The 22,029-nt window shown below is 35.1% G+C and overlaps 2 protein-coding genes across 2 annotated transcripts; one reads left to right on the top strand and one right to left on the bottom strand.

Moving 5' to 3' along the window:
* Positions 1-10,310: 10,310 nt before the first annotated feature.
* Positions 10,311-13,361, top strand: LOC132279651 (pentatricopeptide repeat-containing protein At4g19191, mitochondrial-like). The gene has a single exon (XM_059781681.1). It carries the CDS (start codon positions 10,311-10,313, stop codon positions 12,435-12,437), a length of 2,127 nt encoding a protein of 708 aa, XP_059637664.1. The 3' UTR covers positions 12,438-13,361.
* Positions 13,362-13,617: 256 nt separating this feature from the next.
* On the bottom strand, positions 13,618-20,405 carry LOC132311729 (endoplasmic reticulum oxidoreductin-1-like). Its single transcript, XM_059809793.1, has 9 exons — positions 20,005-20,405; positions 19,496-19,627; positions 18,581-18,839; positions 17,206-17,316; positions 16,157-16,275; positions 15,634-15,738; positions 15,352-15,554; positions 14,753-14,876; positions 13,618-14,104 (listed from the first exon to the last, which is right to left on the bottom strand). The coding sequence occupies exons 1-9, from the start codon at positions 20,143-20,145 to the stop codon at positions 13,919-13,921; spliced, it is 1,380 nt and encodes a 459-aa protein (XP_059665776.1). The 5' UTR covers positions 20,146-20,405; the 3' UTR covers positions 13,618-13,918.
* Positions 20,406-22,029: the final 1,624 nt, after the last annotated feature.

Genomic DNA, 22,029 nt, shown 5'->3' with positions numbered 1-22,029 from the left:
GAGTCAAATTTCCCTTTTTATTTGTGAAATGACCATTTTACCCTTGATTAACGAATTTTACCCATTTTGACATTTGTTTCCATTTTTGTTTCTCTCTTGAGTTCCATGGCTTCGTAGAAGTTCACTTTCGGTAGGGATGGACACCATCCCTAGTGATCACTTTCCTTTTCATTGTTTGCGCGTTTCGGATCCGTTTTCGGATTAGTCTTTCGAGTTACTCGCTGACGCACCAGGTTCTTCAAAATTTGGGCCGTCACATATCAACTTAGAGTCAAAATAACATGTTAACAAATCCAACATCAAGGAGTTTGAGAGTACTAATTGGAGAGCTTGAGATCACCTACTTACTAATGGTGCTAATTTCTAGTTCTGGGATGAGTTTGTTCTTTTTTGGGCTGTTTAGCTTCAGCGTTTTTGAAAAAAAACAAGACCCAAAAAATCCTATCCCTCGAGCACGTACTGGATGGAATAAAAAATCTAGGTAACTCCCAAATGAGATTCATTATGCATATGGAAAAAGAAATAAAAGAGAAAGAAAAACGGTCCGACACGACATGGGTGATTTTTATCATCAAAATAGAGCCATGTGGTTCTAGATCTACAGACATAAATGGCACAAAACTAGATTTGGAGACAAAATACGTACACTACTCAGAAGGAAACCCTATAACACAAAATATTCGATCAAATGGAAACCCAAAACCCAATCAATCAATCATAAATTGATTAGATTGATGGTATGTTTCATAACAGTCATATTTAAGTATACAGTTCAACTTTGAAATTAATTTAGATACCTCTTTCACCAATATATGTAAAAATAAAAATATACACAAACCATACAATAATGGAATAAAACATACAACAATGTAAAAAAAGAAAAAGAAAAAAAGGGCAAGTAATCAAAAAAGTTGAGGTAATGATGAATAAGAGAGAAAGAGAGAGACCAAACTTATCCATGGGCGATAAGCCTGAGCCATGTTACTTGGAGTAGTAGGAAATCGATTGAGGTGCGGGAGAGGAATAAGTGCAGCTATTAGAAGAATAAGATAAAAAATGTTAGATAATTAGGGTTAAAGAATAAATAAGCAACGGCAAATATATATCATAAATATAAGAGATAACTTAGAAAGCAAACCCTAAATGTTTTTAGACAAGTTTTTTTTTTTTTTTTTTAAGGATAAATTGAATTTATTAATTGATAATTTATAAGCCAACCAGCCCGGTCCAAGACAAAAGAGATTAAGGCCCAAACAAAGTAGCCCAATTAACAACCTAATTTCTATTACAAAATAAACATGGCTTGTAACTACCACAGTTCTTTTCGATGTTCAAGGAGATGAAGAACTCCAGCGAGCTAGTAATTTAATGTATGTACCTGATAAATGATTAAAAATACATGTTGTGAGTGTTTATCCATGCGTTTCAATAATACCTTACCTTACTCCATCTTGCATAATACTTGGAACTTCATTCTTGAGGCCATTGGATTAGTTATTGCATTTTCTGGTTTATAGCAGAGTTTCTGCACATTTTAAGGCTATTTCGGACAATCGAAATTTCATTTCGGACAACCGGTTGCTTTTGGGATTCAATTGAATAGTTAAAAGTCAATTTCCAGTAGCTAATGCTCTGTTTGGGTCCCAACCGGACAACTGGTTCTTCATTTCAAATAACCGAAATGAATTTTCTCCTCTTTTTAGACTTCTCGTGAGACTGGGTTCATTTCGGTCGTCTGAAATATGAATTTTCTCCTCTTTTTAGACTTTTGGTGAGACTGGGTTCATTTCGGATGTTCGAAATGGCATTTCGGACGATAGAATTGTGGTGTTTGTTGTTGAATTAGTAGTTCCAAATTTATTAAACTATTAGCAGTTCTGCAAGTGTTCACTAATTCAATTTTTTTAAAAAAAACTCTTAAACGAGTTCAAATCAAATCGTATGCATCCTTTACCACTTGCCTCTTCCCTATATTATTCAATATTAATCATTAATTAAAACGTTCTTAAAGAAACATAAACTTGATGTACAATTAATGCTTTTGTCTGTAGTGCATTAATCAAACAAGATTATTCAATTAATTCTTTTGTCTGTAGTGTATTAATCAAACAAGATTATTCAATTAATGGTTTTATGGTTTTGACTGTAATGCATTAATCAAACAAGATTATTCATAGTATTATTTTCTGAATCTTAGTTAATGATTGTTAATTATCCCATAAAGTTGGAAAATAAAGTATTTAAAATATGAAATTGTTTCTTCTGTTATTAAATAAATAATCTATGATGTTGAATGTTTAAATTCAATATAAAAGTACTTTTATGGTAAATTTTGTTAGGGTTAGACTTGGGCAATTAGGATTGGGCCTTTTTTAACCCGAATTTAATTAGATTTAAAGTTGAGTGCTAACAACCGAGCTAATCCTAACCCAAATTTTAATATTATATATATATATATATATATATATATATATATATATATATAAAATTTAAAATACATTATATATAATATTTAAATTATGATTTACGCTTTTTATTTTGTTAAATCTTAACTAATTATATGTTAACATTTAAAAGAATTAATTTTTTAAGAATTTGTTTGTAATTTATTAAAAATTTGCAAAAGTAATTTAATTATATATTAAATTTTTTTTGTAAAGATTAGCCATACAAGTAACTTGAATTTCTAACCGGAATCTAAATCTGAGTTTAAAAGTAAAAGATGAGTTTGGTCAATTTTTTTTTTTTTTGAAAGATAAATTTGATTAAATGAAAGAAGTGTTACAAGGTTAGCAATAGCTAACCAAAGGACGAATGGGCCAAGCCCACAAAACATAGCTAACCATAACATACAATATATCAGACCATGGTACAAGCCCAGAGTAGAATTGAGTCCAAAGAGGAGTTCAAGTAGTGTTAATTAATTAAGCATTTATAAACGAACTTTTAAAGAACGCAAAAGTCCTGAAAAAGTCCATTAGGCCGAAGTTCAAAGTACTTGCTTTAAAAAAAAATTCAAAAACTGTGCAACATGGCAAGTGGAATATAATACTGTATAATAATTATTTTGCCCATCCTAACCTTCATTTTTATCATATTACCACCTGTGTTTTCTCTATTACAACACACCATTGAGAGCCCTCTTCCTCCTCCTTCCCTACTTTCTCTCTCTTGGATCCTAAGTTCTTCTGGCCGGTGGAGTCGAAGTTGATGGTGGATGAGATAGTGGAGCAGACGGCATTTGTGGCACACCAAATCTGTGCTTCGTTGCAATCCGAGTAATATGGGTCTGCCATGGATTCTGTTGACTAGAAAAGGACCTATGATTGATGTTATACCTTTAATCATTCATTTATTTTGTATTCTTCTTGGTTTCCCTTTCTCCAATCTCCCTGACAATAAAATAAAAAATATGAGTTGGAAAAAAGGGAGTTTATATATATATATATTATATGTACATGGGAATACGAATAATCATCAAATTAGATAGTTTAGAAAGTTGTCCTGAGCTGCTAATATGACTTTGGATATGAGCCGTGACAGGTAAAGCATCTTTGAAAACACTATTTGAGATAGAACTGGTGCTGCTTGGATTTAGGGGCTATATTTAGGTTTTTGTTTTTTTCCTCGCTAGGTAATTGATTTAGGTATATATATTTATATGTAATTAATTAATTTTATTTATACAAAGGGAGGAGTTAAACCTACTGATGAATGGTGATGAAGGTAAATTTATGGGATGAACTTGTTGCTGACGAACGGATATTTACATATGCATATTTATGTATATATATTATACAAAATTGTTTTATGAGCTATGACTGGTTATGTAATGGAAGGTGTTCTGGTTCATGGGATGTGAGGATAATATCGTCAATTTAAAAATGTGGAATTATTTAAGTGAATTATGTTTTAATTCAAAAGAACTTAAAATTTGAATTTACCAAACACCTTTTATGAATTAAATACCTTTTATACAAAATGATTCTTCAATGGCTTTCTTACTAAAAGTACTTCTGAGTAGTAAGAATCTCCCCAAACAGATAATGGTTTAGTCTGTATTTATGGCCTTTGCATAGGTTGACTTGGTCCAACATGTTTTATACCTTACGTGGCCTCATGTCTACCATTCATTTTTTTTTTTTTTTAACATTAATTTACTGATCACCTGAAAATTTTCCATTTTTCTCGCACAAACACTAGTATATATAGACAATCCTCTTTCTCTCTCTAACATTGCTCTTCCATAACCCCCATCAAACCATCAAGCTTTGTGTTCAATAATCCTTTGATTTGAAGGTATTTTCAAAGAGAAAGTTAAATTTAAGAGGCTTTTCAGTTGTTAAACATATATAAAAATGGTACACTGGGTTGAGGTTGCGCCATCTCCTTTCAAATGTCCTAAAAAACCTTCAATTCCTCGTAAATTGGAGACTATTGTGGAAGAAAGTTGTGAAAGGTTCAATGTTGTGCACAATAAGGTGGTCTATTATGTTCCTGTCATCCTGTCTTTTCTGTCTTACATATTGATAAGCAGATATACGACTACCATTGTTTGATATGTTTGGAGAAGTATTTTCAAATATATATACACCCATAACTCTGTGTCCTACAATCCTTTAAGCCACCTTCAAGGGGATCCAGACGTACGTGTTGTTCCTGTACAACAAAACAATATCATTTTAGTGGGATCCCCCTCCCACGCTTGAGGGGATTCTCTTTTCGTTCAAAGTAGCTTCAAAGCAAGGCACTTTTGGGAATGAAGAATTGGCAAATGTGACATACATGCACAGTTGGATTGAAGTTGCTCTAGCACCTTTTATGCATGTATCTCATTAAAGATGTTCTCCAATGACGTGTAGAAATAATTATTGAAGACAAATATGACAGACTCGGATGTGTGTAATCATTCATACATCACGTATTTTGAAAATGGAGTTCCCTTCCAAACTAGGAACATAAACCTTGTTGGGATTTTGGCACAATTTCATTGGTTAAATGATACAATTGTGTTGGTTAATTGTTTGGTCCTAAATTGATTTATGCTAGCGACAAGTCAGCTATTGATAAGGAATGAATTGCTTTGTGCTAGCAAAAAGTCAGCTATCCAAAGATGGCAACTTTGTCCTATAAAGTAGGCATGAAACGCAGCGAAAGAGTGCGATCCTTAATAGATCCCGGTGAGATCCTTTAGAGAGATATTCTAATCAAGAGGGTAGAGTCAAAATAAGTTATATTAGTTTTTTGTGTGAATAAATCCTTTTATGTGCAATCTTCAAGAGAGATATTTGAAGTTTGTCTTTGAGTAGGTTTTCTTCTTTATGTAAACCATATAATTATTAGGGATTTTTCTTGAGAGCGTTCGGTGAGTTTTTCTTCGTTTGGTGGATGACGTTTGATTGTGGGAAGAGTGATTATTGTCTAGAAGAACCAAAACGTTCTTCAATTTGTAATCTTCTTTTATATAGTGATACGCATCATCATCACCTGTGGACGTAGCCCTATTTGTGAGGGTGAACCACATATAAATCTTGTCTTGTGGTGTGTTTCTTTTCATCTTTATTCATATCTTTTTTTATAGGATTTGCCATCATTATGTATATATTTGTTTGGGTTTCTGTTGTTGCCCAATAGATTAGTATCAGAAAGCTTTTGCTGTACCCAACAAGTGGTATTAGAGCCTAGGTTGCAAATCATGGTCTTTTGGGATAGCTTCCAAATCCATGAGATATGAAGTTGAGAAATTTAATGGAAAGAACAACTTTGGGATGTGGCAAGTTGAGGTAAAGGATATTCTAGTTAAGAAAGGTTTGATAGAAACCTTAGATGAAAATCCTGATCCAACGAAGAAAGACGAATAAGAACAGCTTTCTATTGAAGCTTGTTCTAGGATCCAATTGTGTTTGTCAAAGGAGATCAAGCATAACGTGATGATAGAGACGTTAGTAAGAGAGATTTGGGAGAAGCTTGAAAAACTCTATTTGGAAAAATCGCTAACAAATCGGATCAATCTCAAGAAAGAGCTCTACCGTTTCAGCATGAAGAAGGGTTCTATGATGCAAGACCATCTCAATGAGTTTAATAGGCTTATCTCGAAACGATTAAACATGGAGGTAAAATTGGATGACGAAGACAAAGTCTCGGTTCTATTAGCTTCTCTTCCCACGAGGTATGATCACTTGGTGACTACTCTGTTGTATGGGAAGAAGACTGTAGTCTGGATGAGGTCAAATCAACACTTTTCTCTTATGAGAATAAGAGGGAAATGTTGGAGATTGATAGAAATGGAGAGGCCACGGTCTTACCTGCAAGGGAAGGACAGAAAATCGACGCTCAAATTCAAATAGCTTTAGGTCCAAATCAAGGAATTACAAGGACAAGAAATGTTACTGCTGTCATGAATTAGGGCACATCATTATGCAATGTCCCACACTGAAGACAAAAGAATGGGAATGGTAAAAAGAAGGTTCAAGAGGCAGATTCTATGGTAGCTGCTACAACGAGTGATTCGGAATATGATGATTATATTCTCATGACAACTTCGTGTTCAGGTGTGTCATTTAATGACAGTTGGATTTTTGATTCAGGTTGTTCTGTTTATATGTGTCTCAGTAGGGATTTTTTCTCTCTTCCTACAAAGAGGTGAAAGGTGGTTCTATTTTGACGGCGGATGGAAAAGCCTTTAAAATTTTAGGAATTGGAACAATTAAGATCAAGACGCATGATGGGTTGGTGAGAACATTCTCAGGTGTGCGACATGTACCAGATCTGAAAAAGAGCCTTATTTCAATAGGTGTGCTAGACTCCAAAGGTTACAAGGTTGTAACAAAGGGTGGAGTTATGAGGGTCGTGATGGGTTCTCTTGTGGTGTTACAGGGAATAAAGGTGGGAAACTTGTATATTCTCCAAGGGAATACAATAACAGGTAGAGCTATTATGGAGTCTTCTACAATGAACAGAAATCTGCATTCGGGTCTAGGAAAAGGTGGAGTTACAAAGAAGAGTGATGATCTTAGTTCTCAAATGGGTTGTAAAGGGACTACACAACGTTATGGGAGAATGAAATCCGTTTTCAAATGGTAACCGAAATTGCAACAGTCCTTACAGGGAAGCAGACCTATGAGGACAGATATGGTGGTGACTTGTAACAATCTTGGTAGACATAACATAGCCTATTTGAGTGCCATTAAGATTCGTGGGAAACAAGTAGTTGATCACATTAGAGATGCGAGGGAAAGTCAGGGACGTCCTATTCTCTACAAGGGTGAAAAGATGACTTTTCATTACCGGCCGGCAGCTTGTGGGCGGTTAGCGAAGGTTGCTAGAGGAGATGTCAGACTTAGAGTTTCTGAGGGTGCTTTTGATAAAAATTTGAAAGTTGACAAAAATACTGGAGGCATATTTGTGGCTACGCAAAACGTGTTTGGGTTGAAGAAGGAGATACCAAGTGTTAGGTTTGAGGAGGACTCAAAGTTAACTAAAATTCTTCAATAATTTAGTTTTTTTGATGGCGATGATGATGCCCTTTTTTTATTACTCACATTCTGGTGGAGAAAGATTCTTTATGATAATGCTTTATCATTTGTGTCAGCGTAGAGAAATTTTGCCAAGGTGGAAATTGTTGGGATTTTGGCAGAATTTTATTGGTTAAATGATACAATTGTGGTGGTCGTGTGGATGACTCAATGCATAAGCTAAGGGCTTGATAAGACAATAAGCAAACTTTAAGGAAAGTAATTTATAAGGCATAAGTTGATTTGTGCCAACGACAAGTCAGCTATTGATAAGGAATGAATTGCTTTGTGCCAACAATAAGTCAGCTATCCAAAGGCAGCAACTTTGTCCTATAAAGTAGGCATGAAATGCAGCGAAAGAGTATGATCCTTAATAGATCCCGGTGAGATCCTTCAGAGATATTTTGATCAAAGAGGGTAAAGTCAGAAAAAGTTATATTGATTTTTTGTGTGAAAAAATCCTTTTGTGTGCAATCTTCAAGAGAGATATTTGAAGTTTGTCTTTGGGTAGGTTTTCTTCTTTATGTAAACCATATAATTATTGGGGATTTTTCTTAAGAGTGTTCGGTGAGCTTTTCTTCGTTTGGTGGGTGACGTTTGATTGTGAGAAGAATGATTATTGTCTAGAAAACGTTCTTCAATTTGTAATCTTCTTCTATATAGTGATATACATCATCATCGCCTATGGACGTAACCCTATTTGTGAAAGTGAACCACGTATAAATCTTATCTTGTGGTGTGTTTCTTTTTGTCTTTATTCATATCTTTTTATTATAGGATTTGCCATCATTGTGTGTATATTTGTTTGGGTTTCTATTGTTGCCCAACAGATTTGTATGAGGAGCTTCCACTGCCCAACAAACCTATGGTATAGTAATTATTTACAAACTCTTTAGAGTCGAATCCAGAGAGTGTCTGAGGGATATGTGAGAAGATTGGTGATGGAGAAGCTTAAAAAAGCATTTATGCCCAAAAGGGTCTTTTGCTTGTTGATGAAGAAATATTGAAGGTGGTCTTTGAAGGATAATGCTTGGATCTGCCCTATGAGGACAAGTTATGTCCTGCAATCTGACGTGGCCCTATCATAATTTGACACCTGTCATAAGCTGATATAATATTAAAAAAAGAAGCAATTTGGATCAAACCCAGTACCTGATAGAATTCAATTAGTAACCCTTTTGTTCTCTCTCTTTCTCTCTTCCTGGCTTTCCCTTTTTTAACATTTCAGACCAAAAACTGATGTTCAGAGAGAGAAAGTGATTCAAAGCATAAAAATGGCCTCTTCGGAACTCAAAGCAACTATCAGATAAGTCAATTTCTTACGTAATTTCTCGCTTTTTTTTATCTTGTACTAAAGTTTCAATGCCGGTAGAATCCATCTTTGGTCAGCTAAGAACTTCACTAGGTCTGTTATTAAGGCAGGTGAACCAAGCCCATGTGCCATTAGTAACAATATGGGGAATTTGCTAAGAAATCACCGGATCTTGACGCTCTTATGAATTTTCTACAGGTTCAGGCAAAGATTTTGGTGCATGCCGGGAGCAACACGCGCCCACGTGCTTCTTCTTCATCATCGTTTATTTCGGCGGTGTCTGTCCTTGGTGGGTTTCTCGCTCACCAAACAAACAAATAAAGTCCAACCTTTTTGTTGCAACATCATACTCGACAAAATCCTCAATTTGCTAAAAAAACCCACCATTTTTTTTTTTTCTCATGGATTACAGAGTTTTTCTCCCACTTTCTCTCTATTTCCTCTCCTTGTTCCCAAGTCTCTGTCATTTTGCCACTGAAACATATTTCTTTCTCTCACTACTTTTTCTTAAATTTTTATAAAATACCCATTTAAGAACACAAATCATAGTTGGTTTTGTTGTTTTTTTCTCAGGCAAAGTTTGGAACTGAGAAATCCTCTTGGAATAGTCTATGAGCGAGAGCAGTGCTTAGATAGACTACTAGTGCTTCGTCTGCTCCATTTGATGGTTATTCTTTCATGGAGCCTGTGGGTGTTGACTAGGGACGGAAGAAAGGCCCGTTTGTAACAGGTTGATCCAAATTGCTTTTTTTAATATTATATCAGATTATGACAGATGTCAAATTGTGATACGGTCACGTCAAATTGCAAGACAAAACGTGTTCTCATAGGATAAGATCCAAGCATTATCCGTCTTTGAAACAAGTAACTTTGTGATTGAATTAATTGCATTGCTAAAGGTTTTTCTATGTTTATTTTTGTGTATTGTTGGATTGTCAAAAAGTAATTAAAAAATAAATAAATAATTCCAAAATCACGTGAGAATGACAAATGAATTTGAAACTAAATGCATGATTTATGGTCGTTTCGTTGGAGCAATAAAACCTGATTAATCAAATAATTTTATAAAAAATTATTTTGATTTAATAATGCAATTACAACCACACGTTGCCTTGATTTGTCAAAATTTGAACAAAATTATGCAATGAATATTGGATTTTATTGAACTCCACGTCCGTGAAAAACAATTAATATGTTAATAAATCAGGGTAAGAGATACATCTATATCAAGCTTATTATTTGTAAACTAATTTAAAATATAAGAAAAAGAAAATTTAGCAAAAGCATCACAGTATTAAAATTCTTTGTTAAATTATTAAAGTTATATCTCAGCGCTATCACAACATACAGAATATCTTCTTCTTTTTTTAACAAATATATAAATTTTTGTGTGTGTGTGTGTGTGTGTGTGTGTTCGCACTTTATTGAATAGGCCGCTAGCAGTAACATGCTGAGCCTCGGTGGCTGCGAGACTTCATTCTGATATGTTTCTTCCTCAGCGGCCAACGCAATTGATCAACGGCTTTCCTCCAAGATTCAAACTTTTCAACACTAGCCAAACTCACCAACCCAATCCACTCTCTTCTCTATTGGACCTCTGCAACAACCCACAACATCTCCAGCAAATCCATGCCAGGTTCATCCTCCATGGCCTCCACCAGAACCAACCACTCTCTTCCAAACTCATCGACACCTACGCCAATCTTGGCCACTTCACTATCTCACAACAAGTCTTCAGCTCTGTCACCTGCCCAAACACACCACTGTACAACAGATTTCTTAGAAATCTATTCAAGTTTGGTGAATTTGAGAAGACCCTTTTGGTATACCAAGAAATGTTCTTGAAATCGATGTACCCAGATGAATATACATATCCTTTTGTCTTGAGGTCTTGTTCTCAGCTCTCATATGCGGAAATTGGGAAAATAATTCATGGGCATGTTGTGAAATTGGGATTTGATTCATATGATATAGTGGGTAGAGCATTGGCAGAGATGTATAGAGAGATTGGTAACCATGGAAAGCTGATTGAGGAAAGACCCATCAATTGGAATTCTTTGATTTTCGAGGCATGTCGAAGTGGTGATCCAGAGGAGGGATTTCAGATTTTTAAGAGAATGAGAATGGAGAGACTCGAACCAGACTCGGTGTGTGTAATAAATCTGTTGAGAGCAAGTGTTGATTTGAACTTTTTGAAATTGGGACGATCTGTTCACAGTTTAATAATTGTGTGCAACTTGTTTGATGATTTGGCTGTGAATACTGCACTTTTGACCATGTATACTAAGTTGGGTTGTTTGGAAGATGCAACTTTGTTATTTGAGAAAATGTCTGAGAGGGACTGTGTTGTATGGAATTTGATGATTTCAGCCTATTCTCGAAATGGGTATCCAGAAAAATCCCTAGAACTCTTAATGCGGTTGGTGAGGTCAGGGATTAGAGCTGATTTGTTCACTGCAATTGCTGCTATTTCGTCTATTGCAGATTTGAAGTCCCTTTGTCAGGGCAAACAAATACATGCTCATGTGATCAGGAATGGTTCGGATTATCAGGTATCCGTTCATAATTCCCTTATTGACATGTACTGCAAATGTGATTGCTTAAACGCTGCTCGGAAGATTTTTGACTTGGTGAGAGAGAAGACGGTGGTTTCATGGAGCTCAATGATCAAAGGTTATGTAAGTCATGAACTATTTTATGATGCCCTGTCTCTCTTCACCAATATGAAATTGGATGGATATAAAGTTGATTCCATAACAGTGATTAACATCTTGCCTGCTTGTGTGAACATAGGGGCACTCGAACAAGTAAAACACCTTCATGGATTTTCAATTAAATGCGGTTTAAATTCAATATTATCTGTGAACACGGCTCTTCTCATAAGCTATGCGAAATGTGGGTGCATAGAGATGGCACGGAGGCTTTTTGACGATGAGGATATAGATAGCAAGGATATGATAATATGGAACTCTATGATCAGTGCTTATTCGAAACATGGAGATAGTTTACAATGTTTTGAGTTGTATGACCAAATGAAACAATCAAAATTGAAACCTGATCAAGTAACCTTTCTTGGCTTATTGACAGCTTGTGTTAATTCAGGTTCTGTTAAAGAAGGGTGGGAGTATTATAAGGAGATGACTGAAACCTATTGTTGCCAGCCGAGGCAAGAACATTATGCATGTATGGTAGACCTTCTAGGGCGTGCTGGTCAGATTAGGGAAGCCTCAGAGCTTATCAACTCAATGCCCTTCAAACCAGATGCTCGAGTCTGGGGGCCATTGTTAAGTGCTTGTAAGATGCACTCGCAGACGAGGCTAGCTGAGTTTGCAGCAGAGAAGTTAATAACTATGGAACCAAAAAATGCTGGAAATTATGTCTTGCTCTCCAACATATACGCTGCTGCTGGAAAATGGGAGGGAGTGGCCAAAATGAGGATTTTTCTCAGAGATAAGGGGTTGAAGAAGACCCCTGGCTGTAGCTGGCTAGAGATAAATGGGCAGGTTCATGAATTTCGTGTCGCTGATCGATCTCATCCAAAAACAGATGTTATTTATACCATCTTACAAAATCTAGAGTTTGAAATCAAGGAGATTAGGTCCAAATACTGAAGCATAAAGATTCCTTCAAAATGCTTATAGCCATGTATGGACACGAAAATTCTGACGCATACAGCAGGGAAAGAAACAATGAGGCCTCCCAAACGGCTTAAAGCAATTACAAGAGGCAACAATTTCGATATAAGATTTGCATCATACTTCATTCAGCATAAATTTACACCTACTTCATTCAGCATAAGATTTATTGGTGCACTCCGGCTGTTTACAGATGTCGTGCTTTCTTAGCTGTTTAACAGAAATCCAGTGGCTGCACAAAGACCATTTCTCTAGACATATTTAAAGGGTACTGAAAGGAGACCATCAGAGAGCAAGAGATGGGATCTATTTGAAATCACAGCATAGTTCATCCTGTGTTGTATATATTGCTGTGTTGCTCTGGGCAAGTGGGTTCCAACTGGAATTTGAATCACCACAAAGGGAACGTTTGCAAGTGTGTAAAACTGGCGCTCTGGCCCTCTTCTTGGTGGTATCAGTGTGTGATGCTGCAAGTTCCTTGTGTAGATGCATTCGGCATTAGAACTTTGACAGCAATTTCAGATTTCAGTAGTTTTTCCTCTGATACTCCTCTGCTGTGATTTCTAAATCCCGACTTTGCTGGATGGAATTAGGAATACAGGATGAGAATGGCGATGACAAGGATGTATTTTAATTTTATTTTTTCAATTTAATATCATTTTAATACCCTGTACATAAGGTTCACTCCTCTCATGTTCCAGCAGTTCCAGAAATGGTTTCAGAGCCCTCCACCAGGCATATCACATAATCTCGGTTTGGTTTCAGAGCCTTTCTTTTTATGTCCACAATTTTTTTATTTCTTAGTTCCTCTGGACCAACACTTGACCACAATTTTATTTATTTTTTTCTTGCTTCTCCAATCTACACATGCACAGTTAAATCAATGAATCCAGAAGATCTGACCCATTGACAAAAAAATGAAAGTTATAGTTTTGTTGTGCATCTCTTGTAATATACATGTGACATGAAGGTAAGAGTCGAGTCTAAAATCTGTTGTGTGTCAATTTCAACTCTCTCCTTTTCAGGACACTTTGCCGCTTGACCATTGATAAAAAGAAATCCGTGATATTTCTGGAATGGCTGTCACTTATCCCTTGATACATTCACATGGATCAGCCCATAATTTTTTTGCACGTACATGAACATTTGCCACAAGTAAAACAACAAGATCATATATATATATATATATATATATATATATATTATGCTCTGAATATAGTTCTGGAAAGTTCAAGTCCAGTAACATACAAATTTATCACCTTGTTTTTCAAAAAACTTCTTACATCTACACATACAATGTAATATTTACATGGGGATGTTACTTTTAAGACCCCACCTACACGGCGCATATAGATCTGAACAGTTTGTTACCCTCCCCTGCAAGTACATCTCAATAAAGAGAACCTCCCTCTTTAGCTACATCAAGTATCAATGCTGACAGATTACCAGAATATGTGTCACCTATGTCCAACTAAAGATGCCCATATCCTTCGCCATGGCCTACTTTGATATGTAGATGCAGAAATTTGTCCTTCCATGATTGCTTCAACTGGGGGAGCCATATCGTGGACAGATTTAATAGATTCAGAAAGACGACTCAGTAGGTTCATCAAGGCAATCACTTCATTGTGCTGTAGCTGCAGCTGAAGCCAATGCAAAGTAAAATTGGTTGTGGTCAATGGGTTCACCAGTGATTGTAGATTACAGAGAAGAAACAAAAAATGAAACAAAAGGAAGTTAGAAAGTTGATTTACACACTAAAAAAGTTCAGCAATACACCTGAGTTTCTCAGGGTGAAGATAATTTTTCAATTGATGAATCCAAACAATATGGTGTTGATGTAACAAATAGGACGTAGTGTCAATACAAACACCAACTTTTACCTAGACACAATTTCCGTCCATGTAGCTTATCTAGCGAGTTCGTTTGAATGGGCAATCTGTTTTGGCCATTGAGCAAAGGTAATAGAAGGGACTCTCTTGTCAGCTTTACAATTGGAATTCACCCTCACATGGGAAGCATACAACAAATATATCTTTACTCTTTAATGTAGCCATCATATTCTGTTCTTTTTCTGGTCTTCATATGTTATATGCATGCTACTGGCTTTGATGGTAAATGGTAAGGAAATTTAAAGAGATGGTCCAAGTGACTTAATAGCATAGAGAGACAGTTATGGGGAAACATTTTTAACTGTCAACTGACATGCCAAATGAAGAAGGCAGTGAAAAATAAAATAGCTTAGTACTTTAAAATCAATAAGCACCAATTTTTGTGTAAGAGAAACTTACAATCTGATCCAAGCTCTCCTGACCATCGACAGAGAAAAGGATTTTCAATGCAGTACCAAGACCAAGCACCTGAAGCTTTCCCCAAAGACGGCACTTTTCACATCCCACACAGTCCATCAATGCACTGCAATGTTGATGAAATTAACTCATTGCCATAGGGACAATCCAGCTAAAATAAAAATATACCGGTGCCGATAAAGAAAATATGTAACTAACAAAACAGTTGGTTATGTGGAAACAATATATTTTATTGTTGGGGTGTGGGGGGACAGTTCTTCCATAAAGAAAATTCAATGCTTAATATCAGGTAAGAGAAATTGTTACACTTTAAAATTTAGATTCATTTTTCATCTGTAGCAGAGCTCAATCATTTATTGATGAAGTAATTTTTTTTTTTTTATCTTTTGTATTATACAAAACCATTTGATCCTTTTTTCCATCCCATCCTCAAAAGCAATGAAAAAAAAATCAAAAAGTATCATAAACACCAGGAAGGATCCATTTAACCAAAGCAAAGCATAGAAATTGGCGTTTTCTTCATCAATTAGGATCCATTTTCAAGTAATAAGATTATTAGTGAAGAGGATTTTAAGCACAACCTAATGTTTTTGAACTGCCTTTGTATTTGTTGCTTTAATTCAGGTCCACTTTGGCCTTTCCATAACTTAGCTTCATCAAATGGGAGTGGGCATGCAGCTTGTAGTTTGGGATTGTAAAGTAGCTGTCTCATCAAGGACTGTGATTTGAGGTCCTCCACAGGGTTACCAGTTTCGTACTCAGCCTGCTCCAAGTAATCTGCAGCCTAGAAAATGTTCAGGAGATACTGTTAACAATTTAAATACTTATTAAGACCAAGTGTAAGTTTGAGAGTAAATACTCACTTTTGTCACAGCTCGAAGAACAAAGAGAAAAGTGAAGTACAAGTTTCCGACACGATCTGGGTGTCTTAAGACCCGGTCATACATCAACGTAAGATTTTGACCCCACTGGAACCATAGCAAACACATACAAAAAGGAAATTAATATGCAATAAATTCATGAAGCTTTTTATTTTTTATTTTTTCCTCTTTATTAATCGACAGTATTTCTTTCCCTTTACACAGTACAAATCTGAAAGTGCACATCATCACTGAAAAGTGTGCAATAACTAGTCAACCAGAATTGTTTTAGGAAAATAATCGGAGAATCAAATACTTTTTAATGAGCTATTATTGCAAATATAGTCTGCACGCAATTGGCTCAGAAAACCAAATATACTCAAGATATAGTCAGCTATTTAACTATTTGGATCCATCATTGTTGAATGCAATAAAGGAAAATTTTCCAGATATCAGGTGGACTACCAGAGCATCAGGGGTTACGCATAAAGCAAAAGCGTGAAAGGGTAAGGGCTAGAAAGAATACCAGGTTTTTTACTTCATCAAGCAGATAATCAGCAGCTATGTGAATCGAAATGGAGGAGTGAAGACCAGATATCAATTTGTACAATATTATTTTCTCCTGGCAAAACTCTCCAGATGGATCTGCATGACATGCCTACTATCAACAAGGGAAGTTTCAGAAAACTAAAAAAATATGAAAGCACAACCACACTCAACAATCAAGGAATAAGTATCTCTCTAGAAACTGAATTTATCAGGCTTCAAGAAACACATCAAGGATGTTAAAATTAGTATAGAAGAGATCGACCAATTCCTTCTTCTGTCCTTGTTAATTTCCAGCAACGATATTTTGTAATAATACTCCAACATGGGGGTTTTGAAACAAGTAGGTTGTCTCCTATTATATCATTTGAGGAAGTGCATTTGTGGTTTGAAGTTCACACTGAACGCAACAAACCATTTTGGTTCCCAGGGATGTCTTTTATTGAATTGTCAGTGTATATAACGCTGCTATTGATTTCATATTGGAATACATGTGCAAGAATGTGTTTTAACTTTATTTCGAATCCCCTATTTGAATGCATTATACATGTTTTTGGATTCTATAATTCACGCTGAACATAAAATCACTTTAGAGGAAATGGGATTTGTGTGTTTTTATATACTAAAGTGGAATACACGTGCAAGAATTGAGTCCATATATGCAAGTATATACATATGCAAGAATTCAGGCCATATAATGAGCAGGAAGGCTTGTTCTTTGCAGATCAAATGAAATAAGAAAATCTTGAAGTTAACCATAGTTACCAGTTCAACTTTGACAAAATATTAGAGAGAGAGAGATGTGGCGGTTTCGGCAATGGAGGTAATGGTGGCGGTGGTTATGGCTGTGAGGAGGATAGAATTTTAGTATTTTCCAAATATTAAATTGAGAATGGCACACAACATCCTGTTGAGGCTAAAGGCTACTGTATGAAGTAATAAAAGAAAAATAGAGAAAAATACATTAATGCCATCTGAAAATTAAGTAAAAGCGGTGTTATCAGAAACACCTGAGAGCAGAAAACTCACATTTGGGACAGTTCTCTGTGTAAATAGCATCCCATATCCTTCTAGCAGATGGACCAGTATAACCAGTATAACGTTCAGGGTTCAGTTGAAGATTTACATATGTCATCTCAGCTGCAAGAAAACATAAGCAATAGGTTGCTGAAAAATTTTTAAGCACAACAATACAGTTAGACTATCTTAAGGAAATAAAGAACATAACAAAAGAACATTATTGACCAAGACCATCATATTGGAAATGTCAATTAATCTGACATGCATTCACCACATTATATAAAGATCCAAAGGGCATATAAGCATTTAATATTTTAAAAAATAATGATATAAACTCACCAAGGTTGCAGATGAAGGAATGTCTTGGAAAGCTCAAAATTAGGCTGCACATGAACTGACCTATTTACCAAAAAACTTGGGTTGGGCTCTTCAATGAAATCGTTCAAGTTTGTTCATTTAGTAAATAATCAGAGCAAGATCCCAATTTTGAGCTCGTTTCATAAATGAGCATAGTATGAAATGGTTCAAACTCAGCTCTCCAGGCTTGTGAATAGGATCAACCCATGAGATAAAAGTATGTTTACCACTTCTATCAGTTTGCTTTAGTTAGTACTTAAAGGGTACAGTATTCCAAATTTTGGCTTCAGTGAGGACTTTAATCTTCCATATAGACTAATTTTTGGGCCATTGAATTCGGGAAAATCTAAAGACCAAGAATATATCCTTTTCTTTTCTTTTTATAAGTCAAGAACCTATCCAATTTATAAACATTTTTAGTTCTCTATACATCTCTACCCAACCCATTACATATTCTCCAACTTCTTCTAACCTTTCCCTCTGCATTTAACCTTGTGTTGTTGGTCGTGAACCCTTCACATTGAATTCTGAGGAGAAATGGATAAAGAAAAGACAGACAAACCAGAGCAGAGGTTGCCAAGTCGGTATCTAGTTCATGAATCCTAATTGTTGAGAAATCTGGGAAGTCTTACAGTTTATTTTTATATGATTTACAGATACATATTGGTGATTTGTTATACTTCATGCTTGAAACTTGAAAGTTCAGATATGGATGATCCAATTTACAAAACACATGTTCCGATGTTGTTCTCAGGCAATGCTGAGAAAAAAACACCTCAGATCAAATTGTCCTGAGTCTTTTTATCAGTTTCTTGTATGGTCTATTTTGGTAAATGGATTGAAATCTCTTCTTTTCCTTTTTTTTATACAGGTATAAAAATTTGAGTAGGGAGTGTAAGGCTGTTCTTTTTTCAACAGGCATTTTTGGTTTGGCTTGGCCCATTTGCAGCCCTAATATAAATTAGAAAAGGGAAGTTTACAATAACGAAAAAGAATATTAGAGTGCAGCAAAAGTAATGAGAAGCACCATTGTCTGTCTCGTCATCATTTGTCCATGGGTTGTCAATTTCTATCCAGCCTCTGAAAGCTTTGGTATCTATTGTATGGTCAACAGCAGCCTGTGGCTTTCCCTCTTGGCAAACAAGATCATCTGATGAAAGTCCACGACTGAAAGGCTTCTTAAATAATGCCGGAAACTCGTTTTCTGGGCATTCACAAACACTGCAATCTCTCAAACGGCACATACCATCATCGGGCCAGAAAGGGCAGTCACACCATAACTTAACCTACCAAGGAAACATATCAAGCAGGTACCAGAAAGATCAGATACCAATCAACCTGTAACTAAGCACAACATCATATTGAAGTAAGACAGGAAATAATAAGGCAAGAAAATAAAGAAAATTGGTCTTTAGGTTCAAAACAGACAATAATCTCATGTGTGAAGTTTAAGATTTATAATTTACCCTCAACCTTTCCATACGAGACGATGAAAGGTCGCAAAAGCATGTTAACAATATCTTGGCTCAAGAACAAGTACTGATTCTGAGTCTTTAACATTCTCCCAAGAACAAAATTAAAATTAAATTGTCAATATTATAAGTTTACAGTATTGAAAATTTTAACTTTTGAATTTTAAAAATATAATGACTTTCTTAGTATGAATAAGTATACATGATGAAAAGAATGGTGGAAAACATATAAAATTGATTATATTCATATAAATGTTAGTATACCAAATTAGCTTAAAGATAACATATTTTTTACCTATCAATACATTTAATATAGTTTTGGTTAATTAGCAAAAATTGATGTAACCATGCTTCCAAAGGTCCATTATTTCAATTATAAATCCATAATATAATCTCAAAACCTACAAGAGACCATAACTTTTATCATCCAGTGTCCAAATCTATGGCAAGTAAACAATGAAAAAACAAACCTTGAAATATCTAAAAAATGGAGTTTTAACGAGTTCTTGAAGCAATGGATTCAACACTTCCTCATTAAGACGGTCCACAGTCTCATAATCACAACAACAGTCCTCCACTTTCCCGCTATATTTATGTATGCCCTGCACAATGTTAAAGAAGCCAAACCCATTTTAAATAGAATTATATCAGTTCAAATCTGATTTAAAACTACAGTACAAATCAAATCATACACGCCTTTGGAAAAAGAAAGAAAGAAAAAAATAATTATAAAAAGGAAATTGGAACTTTGACCTTTAGAATTTTGATTGTTTGGGAATACAGAAACCAGAAATTGCATTCTAGTGATACAAACGGCGCAGCAATTTCGCAAAATGAACTCAACATAAAACATTATGTTCGAATTATTATTATTATTTTTCAAACAAAATAGATTTTTAACTTCCTTTCATTTTGTTAGTTTTCTATGCAACCAAACAGAAAGGGTGAGAAAATTGAAAGAAAAACCGAACAATTATACCTGAGAACAACTGCAAGATTTGCTAACGCGGCCGAAGGGATAGATCACTGTACTCATTTCCGAATTCAGTGCCAAAGCGACGAAGACGGCGAGAAGAGCGCCGGCAACCCAAACACATCGGCCTATTTGAGGTTTCTTCATCGCTGTTCTGAACAATGCCAACGCTTCAAAAAAACTGAAAAGACTGTACGTTTGGTTCCTGAGAAAGTGAAGAAAAATATAGATGGAAAGTCCTGAAGCTTAATAGTAGTTGAAGGTGGGAGTGGTGACTGATTTCAGAATCTCAGGTCTTCCAAAATTTCCAATTTCTGCGACTTTCTCGGGGAAATCAGACGGAGACGGTGGAAAGGATGGGCTTTCAATCAGGCTACACAGTGGTCCAAAAAGTGGAAATTGTAACTTGGCCCCAGTTATATGTTCAAGCCCAATGTGAACTAATTATGGGTTTCAAATTATGTCCATGACCGTTCAAGTACCAAAGAATCATAATCGGGATTGTTTTTTTTTTTTTTTTACCTAAAGCACGCGTATCAGCTTCAAAGTACATGTAATATTTAAGTCAATAGTACGGTTTAAAAGTGAAATCTCAATAGTTTGTCTTCCGACTCTCTCCCAACACCGCTAAGCCCTTGGTACGTTTAGGTTGGTTGGATGAGCAAGTCCTTTACAAAAAAAATTTGGCTGTGTAAAATCTAATTTTCTGTCATTAGGGCTAAATAATGCTACCAATGTCCTGATCGGTATTTTAGATGACGGCAATAAATAATGTTCAACAAAAGCTTTTTGTCAGTATTCATAGAATATTCTCGCTTCCATTAGATTGTTTCTATCGATGATTGTTTAAAAATTTGTAAAGGATGAGAGTTTGAATTTTTTTAGAACCATCCTTAAGGAATTTTTCGATAATTCTCTGGTGCGCTTAGAGGCCTTTCACCCATTTTCACCTCATAATTAACACCGTTTATAATGTAATAAAAGTACAATAATATTATTTATTTTTAATTTTATTACTAAAATATACTTTTAACTTATCCAGCATTTTAATTAAGGTCAATATTTGAATTTTAGACAAGATCTATAGGTTTTTAACTGGTAAAATTCAACAACATATAAAAGATTTCATCACTCTTGACGTGTTGAATGTATTTCGTCGTGTTAGATTCAAATACGAATTAGAAGAAGGAATGGGAACTTTGTGAGGACGGGCAAATACTTGCACTTCCGAGAGAGTTGCCTTGGCTTTCGGAATGAAAAAGAAACTAAAGCACGAAGCGAGAAACTTGGATGCGTTTGAAAGCCTAGCTCTTGCAGCTCATTCATAAATTTGTCTCAATTTTTATTGCCTTTTAGTAAATTAATTAAGTTACATTAATTTTGAGTATAAAAATAACAGTCAATGGGTCAAACATGAGTTTGAGAAGGGTCATTAACGAATGCAACAAATAAGTAGTGATGGCATGGTGATTATGAGGGGATCACATGCTTTCTGTTTATAGAAATGATGAAGTCATGGTCAAAACTCACATATCATACAACTACTCTAGATCTGCTTGTAATCATCAGCGTAGTAATTAAACACCACAGAAAGTCACTTGTCTCCTAACCCTTTGTATGTGTAAATATAAATATATGGGAATATTAAATATAAATAGTATTAATAATCTATATTTATTATTTTATGAAATTAAAATCGTATAATTTTGAAAAAATAAAGACATAAAAAAATACTGTTTACACTCACTGAAGTACCACTTTTGACAACACAAAAAGTAATAAAAGTGATATCTATGTAAATAAAAGTAGTACATTTATGTCCAAAACAAAAATGATACCTTACGTATAAAAAGTAGTATTTACGTGTACAGAAAGTGATACTTATGTACCTAACAGTGGTATCTCAATGAAGGTTAACAGTGGTACCTCAGTGAAAGTAAACAGTGTTTTTCTATATCCATGTCAACATTTTGGTCAATTTTATTTTTTTCAAAACTATGAGACTTTAACTCCATTAAATACAAAATATGA

This window comes from Cornus florida, unplaced genomic scaffold (genome assembly GCF_030987335.1).
Source record: "Cornus florida cultivar Cherokee Brave unplaced genomic scaffold, ASM3098733v1 CherokeeBrave_3.0.0_Hap2_Chr01, whole genome shotgun sequence".
Lineage (NCBI taxonomy): Eukaryota > Viridiplantae > Streptophyta > Magnoliopsida > Cornales > Cornaceae > Cornus > Cornus florida.
The sequence above is the reverse complement of the archived record's forward strand: the minus strand, read 5'-3'. Positions and strand labels throughout refer to the sequence as shown.